We start from the raw sequence: 24,820 nt of genomic DNA, 5'->3' as shown, positions 1-24,820 counted from the left end.
GAAAAAAAAAAAAAAGTGCATGTATCAAAGCACAAGAAGCTGCATAGGGCAAAAAGGAGAAGGCGAGATACTATTTTTCAGTTGTCCTGCCCTATTCATTCAGCTGCATTGGTGACAACACAGTTCTTGAGAAGGACGTTAGCAATGTCCGACCCAGTCCGCCAAGGATGCACTTTGGCCTTAACCCTCTCAGGGTCTTTGGCAAGATGCTTGGCCAGCGGGTAGTCAACACGAGGAAAGATGAGGTCACATGGCCGTAGCCGCAGAGATGGGCAGAGGTCATTGTTGCCATCGCCAACGTACGAGACTGTGTCAAAGTTAACACCCTGCTTTCGCCGTCGCTCCAGGTACTCCTCCATGATTGAGCCCTTGCAGAGGTTCACTGAGCTCAACTTGCACCAGTTCTGGATGTGGTACTCGCTGATTTGAAGACATCCATTGGCATCAAAGAACGCATAGTTGGTGAAGATTTCGTGCACTAGTGCTCGTACCCCAGAGGCCTAGAAGCAAAAGATAAGACAACACCTGTTAAATGCACTTTAGTAAGACAAGATGACCGTGGTTATTGCAAATGACATAGTATGTCTTGTTGGGGAAAGAAATCTCCAGGATGCATGAGTGGTAACAGAAGTCGATAGCTCCATTATTAGCCGGTGGCCTGAAACTACACTTGTGGATGTGAAAGTTGGTCTCGCGTGATCTAATATGCAGTAATCAAACGAGGTGATCATTGAGAAACATTGGTGTCTATGAGCCCAGATTGCTTTTCAGGTTCCCTGGGGACTTTTGTCCCTAGCAGTAAATTGTGATCAACATATAGAAGCACTCATTTAAACTCAAAACGCTGGGACAATTCCAGATTCATGCTTACACCATTTTTATTGTGCTACTGAACCAGGCAGCCATAATAATTTCTAGGTGCCACAAAGTAGTTCACATTGCCTGAATGCACCAAGGCTTGAATGCAGGAAGCTCAAATGAACATAACAGGGTGGACCACATGAGATATGCCTGAGTTATTCGCCTCACAACTTAGGCTGATTCATATTAATTTCTGATGTGCTTTGTGCTCCTTTCAGCACAAACGTTTTTGTCCATTCTGTAACCTGAAAAAGAGCTCTTTGGAAAGAGCACCTGTGTCGTTCTTCTCTACTCCATACTTTGCTTGCACTGTTCCCTTTTTGTCAGGTTACACCAATTAGCCCGCAACAGCACCCTCGTGAGCTCCTTGGAAAACTGGCACAGCTTTCAAACATTCCTAAGAGTTGTGCAAATAATCAGATATCCACTCTCAAATAATGCCGCATTCAAGACGGATCTTGAGTCATACACCATTATACTTAGCAGCCTAACATATATTCGAGGTATTTCAAAGCCTGGGATCTGTCTATAAAATATCCTCGTTAATAGGGATATGCAGGAGCCTAACACACAAGAAATGGCAGGCATGAAAAACTTTATGGAACATGCCAGATGTGCCATAATCCCTGTTACATTCCATGTTTTGCCAGTGAAAGAACACTGATATATAGTGACTATGCTTGTATAATGCACTGACCATGCTTGCCTTCTTTGAAAAAAAGCTGACCATGGTAGTTACCCGGCTGCACTGTGCAAGCAGAAGACCAGTTTTCACATAACTGCAATCTCCAGTTTTAAAGGACATACTGTTTTGTGACATACTTCGAAAAGGTTACTCGCCAAGCCTAATCCTGTTTTCTGAACAGCATGATGAAGCTTGACATGAGTTTTTCTTTTGCCACCTTGGTGACTGCAAGACATTGAAAGATAGAATGTTGTTTGCTTTGTATTTCCATCCAAGTGCAAGGCAGCAATTAACAAGGGCATCACCATGTCCCAGCTTTTATTTTGTTAAGGTTTCTCAAAGTAAGAGTCACCACATTCCAAATTCAAAAGACGTGCACAAAAGCAAAAACAAGAATAAAGAACAAGATTAAAGGTCTCCTGAGATAACCACAACCAAGTAGAAACAAGCGAATGAGATGCATGCACCTAGTTCATGATTTTAACCACCTCAAAGCACCCATCATGTGCATTGCACAAATTCCCGGCTGAAAATTTGTTGATGGGAACCTACTGGTTTGTACTGGTTCTGCTGGAACCAGTAGGAAACCTGCTGGTTTCCTGCTGGTACTGATTCCAGCAGGGTGCTTATACTTGTTTTCTGCTGGTTTTACTGGTTCCATCAGGGTGCTTCCTGGTTTACGGCTGGCTGTACTGTGTTCCAGCAGAGTGCTTACTGGTATTCTGCTGGTTGTACTGGTTCCAACAGGGTGCTTATACTTGTTTTCTGCTGGTTTTACTGGTTCCATCAGGGTGCTTCCTGGTTTACGGCTGGCTGTACTGTGTTCCAGCAGAGTGCTTACTGGTGTTCTGCTGGTTGTACTGGTTCCAACAGGGTGCTTATACTTGTTTTCTGCTGGTTTTACTGGTTCCATCAGGGTGCTTCCTGGTTTACGGCTGGCTGTACTGTGTTCCAGCAGAGTGCTTACTGGTTTTCTGCTGGTTGTACTGGTTCCAACAGGGTGCTTATACTTGTTTTCTGCTGGTTTTACTGGTTCCATCAGGGTGCTTCCTGGTTTACGGCTGGCTGTACTGTGTTCCAGCAGAGTGCTTACTGGTTTTCTGCTGGTTGTACTGGTTCCAACAGGGTGCTTATACTTGTTTTCTGCTGGTTTTACTGGTTCCATCAGGCTGCTTCCTGGTTTACGGCTGGCTGTACTGTGTTCCAGCAGAGTACTTACTGGTATTCTGCTGGTTGTACTGGTTCCAACAGGGTGCTTATACTTGTTTTCTGCTGGTTTTACTGGTTCCATCAGGGTGCTTCCTGGTTTACGGCTGGCTGTACTGTGTTCCAGCAGAGTGCTTACTGGTGTTCTGCTGGTTGTACTGGTTCCAACAGGGTGCTTATACTTGTTTTCTGCTGGTTTTACTGGTTCCATCAGGGTGCTTCCTGGTTTACGCCTGGCTGTACTGTGTTCCAGCAGAGTGCTTACTGGTTTTCTGCTGGTTGTACTGGTTCCAACAGGGTGCTTATACTTGTTTTATGCTGGTTTTACTGGTTCCATCAGGGTGCTTCCTGGTTTACGGCTGGCTGTACTGTGTTCCAGCAGAGTGCTTACTGGTTTTCTGCTGGTTGTACTGGTTCCAACAGGGTGCTTATACTTGTTTTCTGCTGGTTTTACTGGTTCCATCAGGGTGCTTCCTGGTTTACGGCTGGCTGTACTGTGTTCCAGCAGAGTGCTTATACTTGTTTTCTGCTGGTTTTACTGGTTCCATCAGGGTGCTTCCTGGTTTACGGCTGGCTGTACTGTGTTCCAGCAGAGTGCTTACTGGTTTTCTGCTAATTGTACTGGTTCCAACAGGGTGCTTATACTTGTTTTCTGCTGGTTTTACTGGTTCCATCAGGGTGCTTCCTGGTTTACGGCTGGCTGTACTGTGTTCCAGCAGAGTGCTTACTGGTTTTCTGCTGGTTGTACTGGTTCCAACAGGGTGCTTATACTTGTTTTCTGCTGGTTTTACTGGTTCCATCAGGGTGCTTCCTGGTTTACGGCTGGCTGTACTGTGTTCCAGCAGAGTGCTTACTGGTTTTCTGCTGGTTGTACTGGTTCCAACAGGGTGCTTATACTTGTTTTCTGCTGGTCTTACTGGTTCCATCAGGGTGCTTCCTGGTTTACGGCTGGCTGTACTGTGTTCCAGCAGAGTGCTTACTGGTTTTCTGCTGGTTGTACTGGTTCCAACAGGGTGCTTATACTTGTTTTCTGCTGGTTTTACTGGTTCCATCAGGGTGCTTCCTGGTTTACGGCTGGCTGTACTGTGTTCCAGCAGAGTGCTTACTGGTTTTCTGCTGGTTGTACTGGTTCCAACAGGGTGCTTATACTTGTTTTCTGCTGGTCTTACTGGTTCCATCAGGGTGCTTCCTGGTTTACGGCTGGCTGTACTGTGTTCCAGCAGAGTGCTTACTGGTTTTCTGCTGGTTGTACTGGTTCCAACAGGGTGCTTATACTTGTTTTCTGCTGGTCTTACTGGTTCCATCAGGGTGCTTCCTGGTTTACGGCTGGCTGTACTGTGTTCCAGCAGAGTGCTTACTGGTTTTCTGCTGGTTGTACTGGTTCCAACAGGGTGCTTAAACTTGTTTTCTGCTGGTCTTACTGGTTCCATCAGGGTGCTTCCTGGTTTACGGCTGGCTGTACTGTGTTCCAGCAGAGTGCTTACTGGTTTTCTGCTGGTTGTACTGGTTCCAACAGGGTGCTTATACTTGTTTTCTGCTGGTTTTACTGGTTCCATCAGGGTGCTTCCTGGTTTACGGCTGGCTGTACTGTGTTCCAGCAGAGTGCTTACTGGTTTTCTGCTGGTTGTACTGGTTCCAACAGGGTGCTTATACTTGTTTTCTGCTGGTCTTACTGGTTCCATCAGGGTGCTTCCTGGTTTACGGCTGGCTGTACTGTGTTCCAGCAGAGTGCTTACTGGTTTTCTGCTGGTTGTACTGGTTCCAACAGGGTGCTTATACTTGTTTTCTGCTGGTTTTACTGGTTCCATCAGGGTGCTTCCTGGTTTACGGCTGGCTGTACTGTGTTCCAGCAGAGTGCTTACTGGTTTTCTGCTGGTTGTACTGGTTCCAACAGGGTGCTTATACTTGTTTTCTGCTGGTTTTACTGGTTCCATCAGGGTGCTTCCTGGTTTACGGCTGGCTGTACTGTGTTCCAGCAGAGTGCTTACTGGTTTTCTGCTGGTTGTACTGGTTCCAACAGGGTGCTTATACTTGTTTTCTGCTGGTCTTACTGGTTCCACCAGGGTGCTTCCTGGTTTACGGCTGGCTGTACTGTGTTCCAGCAGAGTGCTTACTGGTTTTCTGCTGGTTGTACTGGTTCCAACAGGGTGCTTATACTTGTTTTCTGCTGGTTTTACTGGTTCCATCAGGGTGCTTCCTGCTTTACGGCTGGCTGTACTGTGTTCCAGCAGAGTGCTTACTGGTTTTCTGCTGGTTGCACTGGTTCCAGCATAAGGACATTTTGCTGTTCTGTTTGTAGAGCTTTCTCCTTTGTTTGCATGGTAATTAATATCTTTCAGCTAACAGAATCTTGCACCTAAATCTATTCGAATGTGAGCGCTAAAAATTGAACAAATAGTGCCGAAATTTAATATTGCTGCCAATTACGAGATATCTGTTACGGTCAACCCTGTTCTTTATAAGTGCACTTGTATTCATTTTTTAGCAGTGGTTGTTTTTGCCTCGTGGCTACTGCTGACTTGTATGGATGGTGAGGCCAGCCAAGCGGTGTATCATTCACTGCATTTTCCTCACCAACCCCAGTTCACATGTACAAACTGAAATAAAAGATTGATTGATTGATTGCTTATTAACTATTCCCCACTAACACCTGTGGGACACCCATCTTAGGGGATATATAAGCATGAGCCCATATGGTATTAGAATGTGAGTACGAGTTACATATGCAAGTTGTGTAGATATTATAGGGCTTTACTGTTGCTAGTTGCTGCTTTTCAAGTAAGTTTTAATACTGTACTTGTGTTCCTACTACAGGCAGATTTGCATGGTCCTGCAGGATGAGTTTACCAATTTACTGTAGGTTTCAAGTGTTTTTTGCTCTTTTTTGTAAGTGCTTAACCTCTAGGAAGTTACTATTTGTTTTTAATGTTTCAGGAAGGTTCAAAAATTAAAGGATATATTGTATTAATGATTAATCTAAACAGAATTAAATGTAATGTTTCGGTGCTATATGGAAGCTAATGGCTCCAGCAACTACTGGTTCCATCAGCTGATAGTTCCAGCAGCTGCTGGGAATGTGCTAATAGACCAGTGTACTACTGGAACCAGTAGGATCCCAGCAGGAAAACAGCAACAAATTTTCATCTGGGGTGATACACTAGAATCTCGATCACGTGATTTCTCTGGGAATATGCAAAATATTTGCATCACCTAAAATTTGTATGACTGAAAGCAAGCTAACATGAAAACGAAGAAAATACAAGCTTATTTACTGTGCATGATTATTTTCAAGTGTAAAATTCCATAATGTTAACCTGACCATTTTTCCCTCTACGTTGCCGAGTACAATGTGACAAACCGTGTGCACCCATGCATTTCTCACTACTTCCCGCTGCCCAACAGTAGTGCACAGCATCAATGGTGATAGGCCCAGCTCTTTGCTAAGCTGGCACATCTGCTCTTTGAGACTTCATCGACTTTCTTCAGGACTTCAAGCCTATCCTTAAAAGTGAGGGCTTTCCTATTTATATGCAGGCAAGACTTTAGTGCTCCATAAACGTGCAACAAACTGTATGTACGCTTGCTACACAACAACTAGTTATTTGAGCAGTGCGGCGAAGCCTGCCGCCTGAGAGCATTGCTTGGTGCTAGGGAGTTTGAGGCATCTGTTTTGTGGCTGTGTTGAGCTAACATCGACCTCAAGTGGAGTTCCCTTTTTTGGCACTAATAAAGTTTTCTCCCCCTTCTCTCTTATGCTGCACCAAAGTTTCATTGCTGAAATCAACCGGGAAGTACACTAAAAAACTGTTTAGTGAACTGCGCCATCTGCATAGCGGGAAAACACTCGAACGATGGGCGTTTTTCTCAGTTATGATTTTCTGCCTAGATACTCTCCTTGTGGAGCAGATTTCTTCACGACTGACCGCGTTTGTTCTTTTGCGCTCTTAGGACTTTACCGCTGGTCAAGACATTCTTTGTTTTTATTTAAATTTGTGAGTACTGAATTTCTTGTATGAAACTTTTTTCTCACTCTACATATGTCAACGGACACTGCAACGCAAAAGTTCAGAACCAAAATTTGTGCTTTGTGAAAGAAAAAAAAAAATCCTAAAAATGTCTTGACTTGTAGTGCGCCAGTAGGAACATTATAAATGTTGAACCAACCTTCTGCCACATTTTCTTAATTCCGCAGTTTTTTTACAAGGCGCAGATGAAAAATATATGTTACAGAACAACTGCGTAGCAGTAACAATGAAATTTTGTAAGAGTAGTCATAAAATTATTTTTAATCAGCTCAAAAAGTTTAATGTAAATACATCCAGAAAAAAAAAACTTTTTTGCTGAAAGCCGCTTTCCCCCTTAAATAAGCAAATGCTAGAACAATGCGCACAAAATGGCTTCATCACCAAATCGCAAAGTGATAAAACAGCACACAGTGAAGCACCATAGCAAGTGGCTACTGGATCCGTTCATCGAAGCAACATTTTCGGAACTGAGGCATGGTGTAACGGAGGACTCCAAAAATTAATTTCCACTACATGGGGCTCTCTCATGAATACTGAAATCTCCATATGTAAGTGTTTTTGCATTTCATTTTGTTCAAAACGTGGCCACAGTTGTTGGGTTTGAACCTGCAAGCTTGAGCATTGCAGCTGAACGCAATCGCCACAAAGCCACTGCAGTGGGTCCACTCAGTGAAGTGGAGTGAAGAAATGTACCTTGGTAAAACAAGCTAATCTGAGGTAGTGATGCCGACCCAAAAGACGCGGGTGCGATCCCAGCCGCGGCAGTCAGATTTCGATGGAGGTGAAATGCTAGAACCTCGTGTACTGTGTGATGTCAGTGCACCTTAAAGAACCCCAGGTGGTCGAAATTATTCGGAGCCCTCCACTATGGCGTCCCCCATAGCCTTAGTCGCTTTGGGACGTTAAACCCCATAAACCATAAACCATGCACAACTATACGACAAATACCATTGTGCAGCTTAAAAGCCCAGCAAGAAAAAAGTGAAGGTTTAAAAAAAAAGAAAGCTGACAACTCTCTATGCGATCCTTAGAATGGTCTATACAGACAGCTATGAGAACTCCACTTTGAAGACCCGCTCTTATGATCAACATTCAAGGATAGGTCACAGATGCTGAAAGCTGTACTCTTTGCACTGGCCTTGGTCAGGGTCTTACGGTGGCATTCACAGGTTTTTTTTTCTCAGGCCTTAAAGACAAGTTTGGCTTTCTTGTGATTACGTGGAGCCCCATGATGCTAGCATCATCGAGCAACCAGACATTGCTATGCTCCAGTGTCAAACGAGAATCATATCTTAGACTCTGAAGACACTTGACGGCTTTCAAATAGTCCAGCCACATCAACTGACTGCAGTACTACTAGTGCCATGCACACGGACACAGTTCATATATACGAACACCGCTTAGTCGCACTGTCCACAGCTCCTCATAAATCCGTGCTCTGACTCAAAACTACTTTTAAGGCCTTAATTTTGCTTCTTTTGACTGCATCCTGACATACGAAGTCATTATGTAAACAAATACTTTAAAGCACGCCTACTGAAGCTGTATCGAACCTACCGTAATACATGGAGGCATCCAGGTTTTCTCCGTTCATTTTGCATGCATGGCTTGATCTTTTTCTGTGCAATATTTTTCATGTCACCCCATTTTACTGCATCCACAATTGAGGACATTGCACCTTGTACTATATATGAGAAATTTGATAGTGCTCTTGTCGTCTTGACAAATGCACAACGCCTGATCGGGATAAATTGGCATGGAAAGCATTCTTTCTGTTGTCCCTCAAGGTTGTCCAAAAAGTGCGCAAGAGCTTCATTACTAAAAACAGCCACCAATGCTAAGTCCCATGGCATCTTGGGGCACTGAATGTGCCTTTGAAAACAAAACTGGACCACCAAAAGTATGCCATTTGCAGGCACAAAAGACACTAGCACAAAAAAAAATTGACGGTGGTTTAGCTCTGGTTAAACCCGGAGTGACGCGATAGCTACAGCTGGCCGAGTGGAACTTGGTCACATGATCAACCACGTGACAGCTTGGCGGCGCAGCCACAGGGTTGCGTGCCGCCACGCTGAAGGCTCGAAATGCTACCTTAATGTAGCTATCACTACAATAGACATTCGTAGTTAACAGCGTCTCAAGTAAGCATCTTTAGATGCTATCAAATGAGCCCGGAATTAATTACTCTGTGATTTGAGCTGATAATTCAAAAGGGCACAGCAAGGGTGCGTGAAAAAGAGAGTGAGGGTATCTAAGCTTAACCTCGTCTCTGATAACTAACATGCTGTTAATATCTCTCTCACCCTACCAGAAAACATTAGCTCTTTTTCTGCAAAACTATCTTTTCACTACTAGGCTAGTTCACCACATACTGGTACTTATTGCATAGAAATATGATGTTTCATTTTGCTGCTGTCCTGTCTTTTCACTACTAGGCTAGTTCACCACATACTGGTACTTATTGCATAGAAATATGTTGTTTCATTTTGCTGCTGTCCTGTCAATGTGCTTTTTTTTTATGCTGTTCAAATGAAAGTTGTTTCTTTCCAAACTGTATTGTTCCTTAGCTATTTAGAGACAATGTCATTTTGTGATCGTTCCCCCTTGACCGCGCTGCTCTACAGCAGTGTACAACTTAAGAACGAAGTGGCAGATGCCCCTCAATAAAGGTACTCAGACCAATTTTCATGACACCGGGGTTAATCCGATTAAGCTGTGGTTCATCTGCCACCTCCTGGAATGCCAGGCTAGCAGGGCCAAGGGGATTAACTACATCATAAGAATCATTGCTTGGAGGGCCTTTTTTGAGGGGTCTTCGCCGCTTTGTCCCTGAGTAGTATTCGACTATAGTGAATGTTTTAATACATGAACCGCTTGCAAAATCCTGTAAGTCAGCTTCTCTACACAGTGAAAAATATCCTTTCACCGTGGTGGCCAACCTGTCTTGGGGGCAGAAATTCGGTGCAGTACTGGAGTAGTAGGAGCCCCATTCTATATTTTTATGCTATTTATTGTGACAGACAGCAAGAAACAATGACAGTATGATGAAAAAATGATTATTTCACCTTATTTGCACAAATATAACATGAGGGGGAGCTTGAGAACTCAAAAAATTTTTAAAGGAATATAATAGTGATTATAATGCAATCTCAAACTGTTCATGCAAACCATAGCCAAGGGCCCACTCAAAAATGCAGACGGCGCGCTAAAATGCGGAAGCGACCGACACAGTAACGCTTTTTAAGAGGCAACAATCGAGAAGAGCCAAGCCTCAGATACTTTATTGCACATAGGTCCCCACGCAGCAGTATCTGCCATCACCGCCATGTCACTGCTACTAAGCTGTTTCGAGCTGCCCGGTACTGCACCCTTTTCTTTCTTTGCTTTTCTTATTTCTCTCAAATATTTCAGTGCCTTCTCTTAACTAATTGCACTGCCTCCTTTCCATATCTATAGCCACCTCCTCCAGTACACTTGAACGCTCTGTGCTTTGCCCCAAAGGCGTTAAAAAGCTCGCTTCTCCTAGCAGTTAAGACTGGTGAAGGTTGCTTTAGCTACTCTAAAAAGATTCGGGGAAAAAGAATTCACACTGTACACATGCTTCGGTTACAGATATAGCACGAGGTGCATTCTGAAGCATTATTTGATGTGTTCCATGAAAATTCATGGGTTCTTTGCTTCAAATTCGCGGAATAAAGAATTTTCTGCTCTAGAAAGTTAAGGGCACCTCATCAACAATACATGAGAAATAAACAATACTTTACTTTGAAAAAAGTGGGGCTTGTCAGAATCTCTAGGGTATCTCCATGACAGACATTACCACATGGGAATGAATGGAGGTGGAATGAGAGTTTAGTCGCACCAACAGATCCTGATACCACTCAGAATATTTCTGTGAAATCTTCAAGTTTTGTGCATCACAGATTGAAAACATCAGTTAGCTTACCTGCATAATGTGCTCGATGAAGACGGAGTTTGAGTCAGATATAATGACCACCTCGAAGCCACCAGCCTTGTGCAGTTGCTTAAGTAGATCAATGATGCCATCCACAAACTTTATTTCTAGTAGGCAGTCCAAAATGTCGTCTGGTTGCACCTGACTATCGTACAGGAAGTGGAACACAGCACGCATAAATGGTGTCCACCTGCAATGAGTAGCATGCAAAAAAATAAAAATTGGAGCGGACACTTAAACTCCGCATTAAGGCCATGACGAGACAGTGGTTAGTGCCCATATATGCATAGTTGGTCATTCTCGACTAGGTCCATGGGAGGGTTCATACCGGACATGGCACAATGGTGCAGCGGTTAAATGATGCACCACTGCCCTGCGATGGCAGGTGCAACCACTGGTGGGGCTTGTGTGACCTAGGTTGCTCTTCCCGAGCAACTTCTTAAAACCAATCACCAGTTTAACTGCCACCTGCCACGGTGGCCAATTTGCTCACAATCCGGTGGGCAGGTTGTGATGACGCCACAAGGTCACATAACCTAGGTGGCTCACCTAGGTTGCTTCGCCGCGGATTTTTCGCTCACAATGCTGATGCTTCCTGGTTTTCTGCAGAATGAGAGCCTTAATACTATCACGCTAAAAAGCACTAGCTCTTTCACAGTATAGGAATAGCAGTGGTTTACAGCTGAATATGAGCTGATATAATGCAATGCCAGAGATAGATCATTAAAAATTACACAAGCCCTGGAAATGCCTAAACAGACATTGCCATTTATCTATGCAGCATCTGTGGGCTCGGTGTAACATAGAATACTGATGATTTGCAGCCAATTATACGTTGCACACTGTGTTGCACACTCTTCTTCATGCTGATCAGTAATGTCCCTAACAGGAAAGGCTCCCTTCTGTCCATAACTGCATTCTCTTACCCATGAATGTCAGTATAAATAGATATGCATGATCACCACTACTACTCTCACGTCGTCTCATAAGCATGTGAATATGAAAAACTGTCCTCTCATCAAAAGAAACCATGCAGGGCACTTTATTTTCAGAACAAAGAAAAAGCCACACAGATGGAATGGCTGAAGAGACACTTTAAAGAAATGGAGAAATGGGCTGATAAAAGTGCTTGATAAAAGAATACACACACAACTTGAAGTGGTTGTGTCAGAGCAGGCAGGCATGAAAGGGCACTTTTAACATCAACTGCTCAGCTGGTATCCTAAAACTAAATGAAATGTTACAAACTGGCTTAAAAAAAGTAACTGCTTCACAAACCTCTATCCTGTTAACTGCTCTGAGAAGTAGAACCAATCAATGCTGTAAGTACAAGTTTCAAACACTAATGCCTCGACGTCCTTGATGCTATGGTTTGTAGGAGTACAGTCAAACTTTGCAATAAGGAAACTGTTTATAACAAAATAATGCATATAACGAAGAAATGGCTGTTGTCCCTGAAAGCTCCTAAAGACACCTATGTATTTAATATATTGTTCCCGACAAAGCAAAATTTCCCAACACGTGGGTATAATGAAACTCCAGTGAACCCTTCTGGCCATTTTGTGCCGAGTGTGACAATCTGTAGCAAAGTCCAGCACTTCCACACTGATTCGATGCGGGAAATTGCAGTTCCCTCATCCTCCAACCTCCTGGTCGCACATGGCCCACTGCGAGAGCATTCTGCTTTTCTGGTTCCACGTGCAGTTTGGTTTCGCCTTTTGCATCACAGTAACATGTTTAAAATCATTTGGCAGTGCACTTGGAGTGCTTGACAACATCAAGACCCACTGCTTACACAGGCCAAAGTGACCGAAAATGAAAGCGTATGACAGTTTCCATTGACCAGAAGGTGGTTATCATCAAAGGCTTCATTCTCATATATTCTCGTCATGCAGGCAAGTGCTGTAGCCCGTGTGCTTGTACGTTATGTGCACTCTTTTACAGCGGCTCATATTGTCTTCAGCGCCTAGAAAACAAAATTAAGTATTCTAAATAGGTCTCTCCCTGTCCTCTACAGCGTTACTCCTCCAAGGCTCATTATCTAGGTTCTGAGGTCCATGCTAGCTGCAAAAGACTTACATGCACTGGCCAGGCTAACATATTCGGCTGGCATACATATATATTCGGTCACGTGGTGGGCGCTCGGTAAGCATGTTGAAGGCTTCCCACAACACATATCGGTCGCACACAAAATGCCAGCTTTTCTGTTGTCATTATTCACAGTGGTTGACAAGCTTGCCGGCATGCAACAGCTACAACCAAGGTTGCATACCGCTATAATGAAGAAAAGCAGGGCCCTTTTTGACCTCCTTATAACAAGGTTCAACTCTTACACCTAGTGGTACGAGCAGGGACATTTTATTTTTCATTCCTATGCAGACTTGCACACTGTCACAGCAGATTGACTGAATGATACACACTTGCCTTGTCAAGGCAGTCAGGCAGGGATCTACTTTTTTGGGTGCGGGTGGAGTTGCAGCGAATGGGCGTGCCAGTTTTAGCGATGTTGCACAGTAAGTGTGAAATGACAGCTAGGAACACTTCAACCCAGTTACATGAAAGGAGTCCTTTAACACACACTTCTCTTAAAACGTTTTTTTCCTCAGCAATAAATTAATCTTTTGCTGTCAAATAAACATCGACATAGCCACTGAGAGCCAAATGATTTTTACGAAGAACTAAAATTGTATGGGGTTGTCCTCAATGTCTCTTCAAACATAGTCAGCAACAGCCACCTTCAGCTTATCCACGAAAGTGAATGGCCTAAAGTCACTCAAATTTCATCTACTTTCTTTTCATTGCAGCTCTGATGGACAGCAACATGTACTTGCATTATATTTTACTGCAATGCCAGGACCTCCCTTACCAACAACTACGTGCCCAGCAGCAATCACTATAACATGTTTGAAGCCAACTATGATTAAAATTTTTCCAGTATATAAAGAGCCAACCTCATATAGTTTTAGGAGCTAACACAATTCTGTTGTTTCCTGGGCTGCCTCACATTCTCATTGTTCCTTCCTCATAAAAGTGAACCATCCACGGACAATGCCCTTCAAACAAGAAAGCAACTTTTTTTTAACCTCCCAGAATGTCATCGCTCACATCAGCCCCATCAAGTTCATCAAAAACAGGAAATTTCGTCTCTCCCTACTCATGACCTGGACAAACGTACTATTTCCACATCACAATATGCAGCAAGCTAAATGACCAAATATTGGGGGAGACACTTAAAGGTGCACTACAGAGCATTCTTAGAAACTGCGAATTATTGTCCTGTGCGGCCGATTTCCCTATTAAATCAAATTAAAACTCCCGGCTCCCGCCTTTTTTTTTTTAACTCACCTCCGAAAAGAGGAGTCAGCCAACGAGTGGAGTTCCTTTCAGCCAGTTGCGTGGCGGCTATGTTTTTGCTTTTATTTTGTTTTTAGGTTTTCGTGAATAAATAGTTTCAGTCGCAGACTACATAGCCACATATTAGGCCCACGGAAATAAAAAATACGCGTGGACGCTTTGCTTTTGATGACCGCTACACATCACTGCGCCGATGACAGAGCGGCAAGCTGCCACGCGGCTGGCTGAAAGGCACTCTACGTGCTGGCTGACTCCTTCACTTTTCAGATGCGAGTTAAAAAGAAAAGCCGGGAGCAGGGACGTTTAATTCGATTTAATAGAGAATGAATAGAACTTTTAAGCTCTGCCTTAAGGGTATGAGGCGATAGCGTAATGGTTTAATTACCATATATGCACGAGGTCATTCTCTACCTTACATTCATAGACCCCTCGGAGTCCTCACACCCCTCCTGGTGCAGTGGTTAAGCGGTGCGCCACTGCCCTGCGATGGCAGGTGCTCCCAGCGGTGGGCCTTCTGTGGCCTAGGTTGCTCTTCCCGAGCGACCAATCATTAATTTTACTGCTCCCTGCTACAGTGGGCAGTTTGCACACAACCCAGAGGGCAGATTGTGATGACCGCAAGGTCACACGACTTAGGTGGCCTACCTGCCTCCTAGGTTGCTCTTTGGGCACCACCTGCCCGAGTCATGCTCATGATTTTCGCTGACACCGCCAACGCCAATTTTCTGGGCAAAGGGCCTTTAACGCTACTGCGTTAATACTAAACATGCAGTGCTAAATGTGCTTAAGTACACTTTCACAGCTATGCTTTTAAAGCCGGGCAACCTTAGAAGCTTGAAGTGCCTGCAGCACTGCAGGCCCTCACTTTACAGGTCCAGACTGGGCTTTTGTCACATAGTGTAGAGAGTGCAGTTATGTGTGCCATGCACTCTAGAAGACACTATACATCTACAAAACAATATTTACCCATTTGGACTGTCACGCTCCTTGATTTCTGGGGGCAGCTCGCCATTAGGTGCTAGCTTCTGGATGTACACATCACTGTTGGCATCAATGATTGTGTGGTCGAAGTCAAAAACAACAAGATGCTTCCTCATGCCTTTGGCCTGCAAAGATGGCAGAAATGCTCACATCAGCTAAACTTCACACTGACAATTTTCCACGCGTGGTACTTCTTGGAGGCCGCCACCTGCCAAGCAGATGATTGAATACTACTAATTGCACCTACTTATTCACTTCAGGCTTTTTTTTTTGTAGAAAAACAGCTTCACAATGCTTCACAGAACATGGAAAAAACCACTGACTATTAAGTTCAGGTTGATTAATGCCTTAATATGCTTTCACTAACAAACTAGAGAGCACAGGATGCAAGCTGCTCTGCAGCTTCAATGAGCTACAGAATAGTCAAAAAGCTTTACTCATTTCTTAAATAAAAATAGGCACCTTTCATTCAAAGAAGTGTGTTCTTGCTTACACAGTCAACTAGATTGAATGCAATGCCATTGTTTGCCACAGCTGCTATCTATGGTAACAAAGGACTCAGTGTCTAGAGGTGTTTCAAAGCAACGTTACAGTTGACAATCTCTCAAAACAATATGGATAAGGGCTGAAGTTGTGCTTACTGACTAAAAGCATAAAGTAACATGGACACAGCAGAGCATCTCATTAGATGAGGTAGAAGGGGAGTGTCACGCCATTATCTGGTTATAAACTTTTAATTAAAGCACTCTGTCGGGCCATGCCTGAAAACTGACCGGATGCACACTTTTCCGCTGCCAGGCGATGCCCGACAGATGACCGGAGAGGGTTAAATAGAGATGATCAGGATGAAGTCTGCTGATGTCTGCAGCTTAGTGTAATGACGTGTTTATTGTTTCAGATCTTTTGCCGTCACGTTACTGCATTTTCTGTCAGGCATATAACTGAATCATGGCACAATTCTGTGCTTCAGGAAAAGCCTTTCGAAAATGCTGCCCAAAAAGCTCCAAACCCTTCTTGCAACATCATCAAAAGTGCCACACATCACACATGCTATAAACAGCCCATTCATTTTCCATTTGTCTCACAGCAGTTATTTTGCATATGGTAACTGAAACTAATCCAAGGCAAATAAAAATCCTGTACCAGCAAGAAAACTGATTTCTCACAGATTCCTGCAGATATAGTTTTCCTTTTAAGCTTTTAAAGAAAGGCTCATGAACAACTTGGGTGCATCACAGAAACAGTTAACATGCACTCAATGAAAAAAATACGCAGACAAAGCACGAAATGCATTAACTACAGACAAAATCGTAGTCATCTGCTCTTTGTCCTGGAGGAAATTTCGATCACCAACAGCGGACCGAGACTCGAGTCACGACAAGGAGCTAGAATATTTTACTTCCATCAGTTGACCGGAACTTCGGGCTTAAACAGTCGAACAACTGCAACGCTCTTTGAATTCAGCACCGCACAAACATTACACCGAATCGATCCGAATTAACCCTAGGTAGTAACAGTCCTACAGCGAGACTAATGTTGAGATCAGCCCCTATCGATATACACAGTGTGTTCCGTAGCGCGGTCCAGGCAGTAGAAACCGAAAATGACCAGCATTTAGTGTTTCCAGAATGCGTTCACAAGATATTAACATTTTGGCTTAAAAGGAGGGCGCCCTACTTCTCGGAAGTAGGGGCCTCATCTCCGCTACACTAGCGTACTACGTGGAAGCACTGCATAGAGAGTACCATACAAATGATGACGAACAGCCAACACGTGGGAAAGGACAAAAATGTGTTACTGCCACTCCTGCTTCAGTGACGGCGGCGAACACTGCGGTAAAAGTGATCAGCCGAAGAAAGACCGGTGCACCGCTTCATATCGGTAAGGCATTGGCCCATAACTTCCTGAACGACTACAAACAAAATAAAGGGCGACCGTCTGCATCCATCCCGGACCTAGCAGACTGCCTACAAATACACAAGACACTCTGGAAAGTAAACGCACAGACAGAGTTCTCGCCGTTTCTTCTATTTTCAGTTGTCGCCGTGTCAGGCATATGTCGGAGCTGTCATAGCCCACAGTGCACGGCGAGCCTCCATCTTCCATCTCCAAAGTTTGCGCTGCGAACTTGTGAAGGGATTACCGTTTATGACGGCGGTGGCCGCTGTCCGAAGGCGGTAATCTGAGGGGAGGGGGTGGGGATGACAATGGCACAGCTTGTCGGGTGGTCGGGGCCAGAGGCGGGCCGCCCCAATTTGACGCCGATGAGGGGGGTATTTCGCTAGTACGGCCAGCGCAAACGGTATTGGCACACTAATTTCGACTTTCCATAGGTACTACGCGGCAAAGTTTTGCGACGGGCTCACTGTCCACGGCACATGCATCGGGCAAAACCACTTTTGCACCGAGCCGTAAACAAGCGAGCGGCGCCTGACAACAGCTGATCCGGAGGCAAAGAGAAGCAAGGAGGAGCGAGGCGATTTGCCGCCCCCCCCCCCCCCCCCCCCCCAATCACTGTAGACTACTGTCGCTACTGTCGAATGAGTAAGAAAAGCACAGTTGAGGGCGCCACGTGTTAGACTAAAATTAGCAAGCAAGTGAAACTGCTATGCACCAGGAAAGCAACAGTGTGTATATATAAAGTAATAACCATTTCACATGCAGTACCAGTCATCTTACAGTCTAATGAATACCGCACTGACTCTACGGTCGAATACACGGCCCAGGCCGAAGGCCCTCTAGTGGCAGGTGTCACGCGTGCAAAAACGTGCATGCCGGTTCAACATCAGATAGGGACCGCAACTTCAGAAATAATTTTATGTAAACTAAACTGTATCGTGCGATGTGCATGTTTATATTGTAACGCACGAATGGAAATGAAATCATGACCATGACCATCATGACGACGGTTACAGCACGGCCCGTAAACAAGCCATGATCGCGCGCGCACGTCACGGCATCTGAAGCATCATACTGCGCAGCTTTAAGCCGTACAGGGGTACAGGTTCGTGTCATTAATTATGAAGCACCAGTGAAAATAACCGGTTGCAAAAACCCAGTGGTAAATCAGCCTGCCCATGGCCTACCCAAGTGCAAAACGCGCAGATGCCCTGCCTTGACCAATCTTCGCTTCCGTCTGCTACGACGCGTCTTGCGCCACCTATAATTACATAAAACAATATCTTTCCACTTTGAATTTCTTGCATTTAAAGCATAAACACTAGTAACGCAATTATAAAATAACAAAAACAAGATTTTTAAAAACGGAATAAGGAACAAAAGAGGAAAAAAAAAACGTTTTTGTCGTCTGCTAAACGCGATTATCAAACCGGCTAAACTGCCGAACACGGTGCTGCCGAAATTGGAAAAGGAAATGCAAATAATGTTCAGCTAGTTTAGTCAGCGGTTCAGCGCTCATCCCTCATACTGCGATAAACAGATTCCTAAGCAGTCAGTCAGGTCACAGCGAGCGTTTTGGGTCCCCGGCAGCTTTTCCAAGAGCAGGCGAGCCATCTGTTTTTCTCGGCACTGAAAGAGAGAGGGAGAGAGATACCCGACGACCGTTCACCGCCTTTACAAAACGACCTTTCATACTCACCGAGGGTCTCCGCGCGAACACGTTCTTGGGCCGTTCGTCCATGGTCCTAGATCTGCTAGATCTTCGAAATCACATGTACTTCGGGAAAGCGGTCACGCTGCACGTCCGGCATATCATATATCGCGTACATGGGTACCCGCTCCTCTCTCTCTCATACGATCGCCTCGATGGGGCGAAAACGAGAAAACTGCGTCGAGAGCCAACCTCAACTTGCCGGTCGACGCGCCTTGTTGACACAATGCGGAATACACAGCTCAAGGTTACGCTTGCTCATAGCTGGCGTCGCGCGCTGCGATAGTTGTTTACGCTATTCGCGGCGGCGGACGGCTGCCGAGGTAGACCGGCTGGCGCCCTGGCGCTCGCGCACGACTCGCCGCCGCTGCCTGTGACGACAGCGCGGGTTCTCTCGTTGCAGCTGCGATCGCGTGCGAGCGAGCGAACAAATGACGATCGTGCTCGCGCCCTCTCTGTTGACAAGCAACGCGAGACGCTGCAGCGAGGTGTGCGGAGGGGCTCGGAGCCTTTGTCGCCAGCGCCTTCTTTCTCGCTGCGGACGATATTTCATGCGGCTGCGGAGGACGCTGCAACATGAACGTGCATATACGCTTGCATGGTAACATTCGGTGTGGTTGCGGGGAAGGTACAGGTAAAGGTACAGGAACCATTTTAAGCTGGGTGAACGCCTGGAGGGAGAAAGACAACCGGATTATACGAGAGTCTCCGTACGCCTGAAGTAACGCACTACATACACATAGCACAGCTTACAGGTGTTTTTTTCGCTTTGCCTCAATCAAAATGCGGCCACCGCAGCTTCACTGATATCGCGAATTTGCCGTGCGCTGAAAATTCCGCATGTGAAGAGCGCATGTTTTTGGGAGTAACTTGTATACTCCGAAGTCGATCACATCTGTTAGTTGGTCAGGGTGAAACCGTCATATATGGCAAAGCGTGTAAAAGCTGACGCTGGGCGCTTTGCCAACTGCAACAGTTGAGCAAAGCTTTGCCTTTTATTGAAAAGCACGTATACTCTGCAAATTTACCAGAATGCAACCGGCCAGTGCTATTTTGCATTTCATATGCTTTTGGGGTCCCTAAATTCTAACCAACAAAGCAGTCTGCCAAAAACTTTTGCAGTTTGCAGCAATTTTCATCAGTATATTTGGCATGAGTAATCTCTGCGCATATCCACATTTTCGAGTTCATTGTTCAAAAAAAACTTGGAGTATTGGATGTTGCATAATTAAAATTTTAAAATGATTTGTAAAAGCTACAGTAGTCTCTCACATTAAAATTCCACGATGTTTATCGTACGTCTGACAACAGCATGCTTTTAGATATGACATTAACAGGAATTAAAATTAATTTCTTGGAAGCCATACAGGTGGTGTGGTAACTAGACATATCATGCTTTCTTAGTGTCAGTCATGAATGCCGAAGAGTATGCATTCTTGCAAATAGCATAACTAGTGCTATTAGTCAGTATTCTGTTGAACATTCATGTCTTGAGCAGTGATATCATGCTAAAAACTATGTCATTTTATAATTCCAGAAACATGCCATCCAACAGCCTTGGCAATGCTGGCTTAATGAGGGCAAATCAAGCACAGGTACCACTAGAGTGTGCTTTAGGCAAAGTATACAGAGGGCTTTAAGCATATAACACATGGTTTCTTGCCACAGGATTTAAGCATGAATGACCCAGTAAAGAAAGCAAGCAAAATAATGGGTATAAGTGTACAGCACTCGTAGGCACGAACACAAGGCACTTTCTGACAACCGTGTATAGGGTCAAAGACTTCTGAGGTGAACAAAGGATGGTTTGGTTTACGAGCTTTAACGTCCCAAGCGACTCAGGCTATGAGGGACGGCGTAGTGGAGGGCTCCGGTAATTTAGAACATCTGGGGTTCTTTAACGTGCACTGACATCGCACAGTACATGAGGTACTAGAATTTCATCTCCATCGAAATATTACTACGGCCGGAATCGAAACCATGTCTTTCAGGTGGTGAACACAGGAGCCTGTAATGAAGTTAAATCACAGCTCCGAAGACCTTCAGGTGAGTATCATGTCCATATTAGTGAGAATGTGCAGAAAGCGGGGGAACAATGAAAGCTCTCTGTGCTGCCTGCACTGACTCAATAGTTACCAAGTAATGAAAAATGGAGCATGCATGTTCATCGCAGAAGTGGATGAGCCTGAACAATCTGAGGTGGCCATCAAAGTATGGAAAGGACAGCTATGTGTTGAGGAAGAATAACAGAAAAGAAATATCAACTGTACATTTCTCTTTATTCTTTATGTTCAGATGGGCAATGAGTGTACAAGAAGATTCACACAAGCTTGTCCTAAAAAAAAGAATGTTTTCTCATTTATATATAAACTGTTATCCAAAAATTTTACAAAATACGAGAAAAACAGGAATGACGGTCCTGCTGCGTGCCCTTGTAAAAAGGGTGCAGAGATATGTGCAGGGGCGAGATTATGCCGTCATAAGCCAAACTGCCACGGCTGCTACAGACAGCACTCCAAGAAAAGAAAAAAGCGTGTATGTACAAGGCACTATGCAAGAAAGCAGCACTTCAGGTGAGAAAAAATGACAGTTTAGCAGGCAGTTACAGTACACAGTCTTTCTTGATGAAAACACAATGAATATGTAAATAGATGACACCAGCCAGTGGAGTAACTCAAACACCAGCAGCATACAAAAACTCGCCGCAAACTTCATCCCATCAGAGCAAATATGCCCCATGAGTTGTATCACTGTACCCGAGTTTCCATGATGATTCCAATGAAACGGCCTGCAATCAGGAAGGCAGCTCTGCTTTCTTTTTTGTTCCTGTTTGTTAGTAAAAGGTGTGAAGAGTTCATTTCATGTGAACACAACTCCTCGTAACAGACTGCACAGATTCTGCAACAATACTAACCTGCATTCTGAAAGTATGAGCAGCTGCACTGGACGCAGTCGTACAACTACAGACTGCACTGGGCACACAACAGAGGTAGTACTACTAGTACTACCCAGTTTCATTTGCTATTATCACTACCTTGCATGAAATGGCACACTTTTTTTCAAGGTCAAACTCAGCGTAGCTTGCCAAGCAGTAAAGTAATGCACTCGCACATGCACACACACGCAGAAAAAAAAAAAAAAAAAAACTGGCACGTGTACTCGGCAAGCCACAGCAGTGCTCAGCTTGGACGGATGACTCTGGTCTAACGAACCATATTTGCAGTGCTCCATACAGGAAACAAGCATCTGTCATCTCTGAGGTACTGGTGGAAATCAATGCCTGTGCTATACACATGCACATATCATTGTTCATGGAAGTAGGGAAAAAAAAGCAAAACGGAAGGCGCTGCTACATTCACACTTTGGAGCCAGGCAGTTGTTGTCCAATGTCATGACGCGCCGTGATGCCGTAGACCTGTGACAAGTGGTTCGGTGAATGTCTGTACCCGGACATTGTTTGCAGATGCGCTCGTGGAGCAGCCCGCGGCACCGTCTTGATTATCATGCCTCCACTGCCACTGCTGGCACAGACACTGTGGGGAGTCAGCGTTTGCTCTGTGGGGACTGTCTTGGCATACACCATGCGATGTCCCGCCACGTGAGCATGCCGTGGAAGCGAGCTCGAGTCTGTAGGACCAGTGCCGTTCCTTTCCTTCTGAGGATTCAGAGCAAGGCCCTGGACAGTCTCGTACTCAAAGTAGTTTGATGATGGGCGCTCTGAACGAGACCGGTTGGGCATCGGTGGCGGTGGGGCTGGCTGCGATGAACTGTTGCTGGCATCCCGAGACTGTGAGGAGGCCTGCTGCTGTTGCTGCTTTTGCTGGAACTGCCGCAAGTGCAGCTGGATCTCATTGAAGTTGACGTAATGGCTGTACTGGGTCGGGTCGGCTAGTCCAACACGGCTTCCTGGCCTGTGTAGGTGAGACAGACAGTGAAGTGTGAACGCTAGGGCTAAGTCACAAATTAAGTGCAAATGGTGATTGCACAGTCATAACACTCTGCTCAGTTCAAGACTGTGAAAGCCGAATCAGCATATTTCTTTTACTGACTGACAAATTTCTTATTCAGATAAACAAGGTCTAGGCTTGCCACTCTGAAACCATTCTGGCTGATTAGGGCATAGTCTTTAGATGTACACTTTTTGACAAAAGTAAAGAGCTTGTACAAGAAGTTTCGTGCTGAGCCATGTAGTGGGACTCGTATAGCATCCGTGGGAGTCCCAACTTCCAGAGGGGTGAGGACCTGAGCTCTTATCACCTTCAAGAGATTTCGAGTGCTGGTGATGTATACGAGTTACACAACATGTTTATGGGGCTAACCACTTGGGCTCTATGCTTTTAACAAAGGCTGCACACTGTACACCTTGTGATACTATTGTTAGGTGCACTTAATGTTACTGTATGTCACCTCAAACTCTGATGTGAACGTAGCCAAAGCAAGCTACCCAACTCACTATATCTATCTAGTACAACTGCAAAATGATGGTTGTAACGTAATTTGAGAAAGTAGCAAATAAGGGTGTCTCACCGTTCCATTTCCTTAAATATGTCGAAACTTTGTGACCTTGAGTGGACTACCTCACTCTCTCGTCTCTGCAAGTGAAGAACAGGGGAAAAAAAAAAACATTACTTAAGAAAACAGGTCACAAACCTTTTCAAGATTTCAGTGCAAACATACTGTGCACAATAACAGTAAACCAAAAAGTAGACAAAGAGCAAAAGAAGGAGGCCACTAGTGCAATAGCAACAGCAAGCACGCAAGGAAGGAAGTGCAAAGCATTCTCTAGGTATATCATTTGCTATTCTCCAAGTGTATCGCTTGCCGTAGCCACGCAGTCAGCCATGCACAACACAAAGAAAAAAAATATGCAGCTCAGAGGTGCTTGCATGTGGTTCATGCAGAGTGTGCAAGCAATGAACACATTCACAATTGTGATGACTCATGATGAGGCATCATGATGATGCTGAGCATAATGATGGTGATACCTGAAGACCACGAGAGGTTCTCAGACTAAAAGATCGACCAAATGATGTGTTTCTTTGAGGACTGCAAACCTGCATGAATGAAAAGACCGAGCGACACACAGAACAACTGAGAGACTGTCGCGAGGCTATGAACTTGCAATAAATGCCACTGTATCGCAGTAATGACAGGTTCATGGAGCTCAAGAAAACAGCCTACAGGATACTTTACTAAATTTTTGCTAAATTGTTAAACTATAACTGAAATGTCGAAGCTAAACATTGTGGTAAAAGATGCATCATAGTTTCATATTACAATAAGATAAACTTGTGTGTGCTCAATTTTCAGAGGTGCCCATTTTGGTAGCAATACTAGCAATCTACACATCTCTTAAATAAGAGTAACACCGCTTGCCAAATGTGGGCTGCGCACAGTATATCAGTATTCACCTTTATGCACTACACCTTATGATAGTCCTGCCTAGCGAGCTCTATGCCGACATTACTGCATGTCTAAAAATTTATCTGCAATATCAAAATGCTGAAAGAACAATCTCCTAGTCAACATATACCTTAAGGCTTAGCATGATAGAGATAAATGCTCTGATGACCTGACTAAACAAGACCCTCTGAAGATGGAACACAACTAGCTCAAAAGCTATTTATAAAAGCCATTAATAAAAAGCCATTAATAAATACAATGCCTGTAAATCAGCAACCCACTATTTCCTGTTTCAAAAAGGCCATTGAAAGTTCACTGGCAGAAAAAAGTATAATAAATTCAAAGATGGCCTGTAGAGGAGTGCAACCTCTGGTACTTTTGAATATATGCATAAAAAATCCAAAAATAAAGGACTCAATGTGTAGATCATTGCTATACTCACAAGCACTAAAGACATCAGTCCAATGTTGCTTCTAAAATAACCCAGTGAGAAAGGCTTTCTGTACAACCCTGCATCAGTGAATTTTTACCATTTGGTTTTAAGCTGTCATTTATTGGCCGATCTATCAACCCTTAATCACTAATGACATGTTAACAGAATGTCATCTACTGTAATAACACTCTTTTTCAACTAAAACTTTTCATGAATGAAAAATCACGCTGTTCACGGTCACAGAGATACCAAACTACACTATTTCACTCACTGCTGGAAGCCTACTCAGACTGTGAGCACCGAAATA

The 24,820-nt window shown here is 44.4% G+C and overlaps 2 protein-coding genes across 42 annotated transcripts in view; both read right to left on the bottom strand.

Annotated features, from left to right (window-relative positions):
- Window positions 1–46: 46 nt before the first annotated feature.
- Window positions 47–19,064, bottom strand: LOC144125488 (pyridoxal phosphate phosphatase PHOSPHO2-like). Of its 3 annotated transcripts, none has more exons than XM_077658923.1 (4): window positions 18,666–19,064; window positions 15,053–15,192; window positions 10,724–10,922; window positions 47–500 (listed from the first exon to the last, which is right to left on the bottom strand). In XM_077658923.1, the coding sequence occupies exons 1-4, from the start codon at window positions 18,705–18,707 to the stop codon at window positions 96–98; spliced, it is 786 nt and encodes a 261-aa protein (XP_077515049.1). In that variant the 5' UTR covers window positions 18,708–19,064; the 3' UTR covers window positions 47–95. The 3 variants fall into 3 exon arrangements, with proteins under 3 accessions (XP_077515049.1, XP_077515048.1, XP_077515050.1); XM_077658922.1 differs by lacking the exon at window positions 18,666–19,064 and adding an exon at window positions 17,072–17,796; XM_077658924.1 differs by lacking the exon at window positions 18,666–19,064 and adding an exon at window positions 17,211–17,704.
- A 1,118-nt stretch (window positions 19,065–20,182) lies between these two features.
- The window catches only part of baz (par-3 family cell polarity regulator), a 207,283-nt gene continuing 202,645 nt past the window's right edge, over window positions 20,183–24,820 (bottom strand). For 20 of the 39 annotated variants that reach the window (XM_077658911.1, XM_077658888.1, XM_077658892.1 and 17 more), the window contains 2 exons: window positions 23,205–23,269; window positions 20,936–22,588 (listed from right to left, as the gene is read on the bottom strand). In XM_077658911.1, coding sequence (XP_077515037.1) covers window positions 22,033–22,588; window positions 23,205–23,269 — 621 coding nt within the window. In that variant the 3' untranslated portion in view covers window positions 20,936–22,032. Of the gene's footprint in view, window positions 22,589–23,204; window positions 23,270–23,662; window positions 23,732–24,820 lie in introns of all 39 variants that reach the window. The other 19 variants (XM_077658881.1, XM_077658883.1, XM_077658895.1 and 16 more) reach the window with 3 other exon arrangements.

The sequence above is a fragment of the Amblyomma americanum genome, chromosome 3 (assembly GCF_052857255.1).
Source record: "Amblyomma americanum isolate KBUSLIRL-KWMA chromosome 3, ASM5285725v1, whole genome shotgun sequence".
Lineage (NCBI taxonomy): Eukaryota > Metazoa > Arthropoda > Arachnida > Ixodida > Ixodidae > Amblyomma > Amblyomma americanum.
This window is presented reverse-complemented; position numbering and strand designations above follow the sequence as displayed.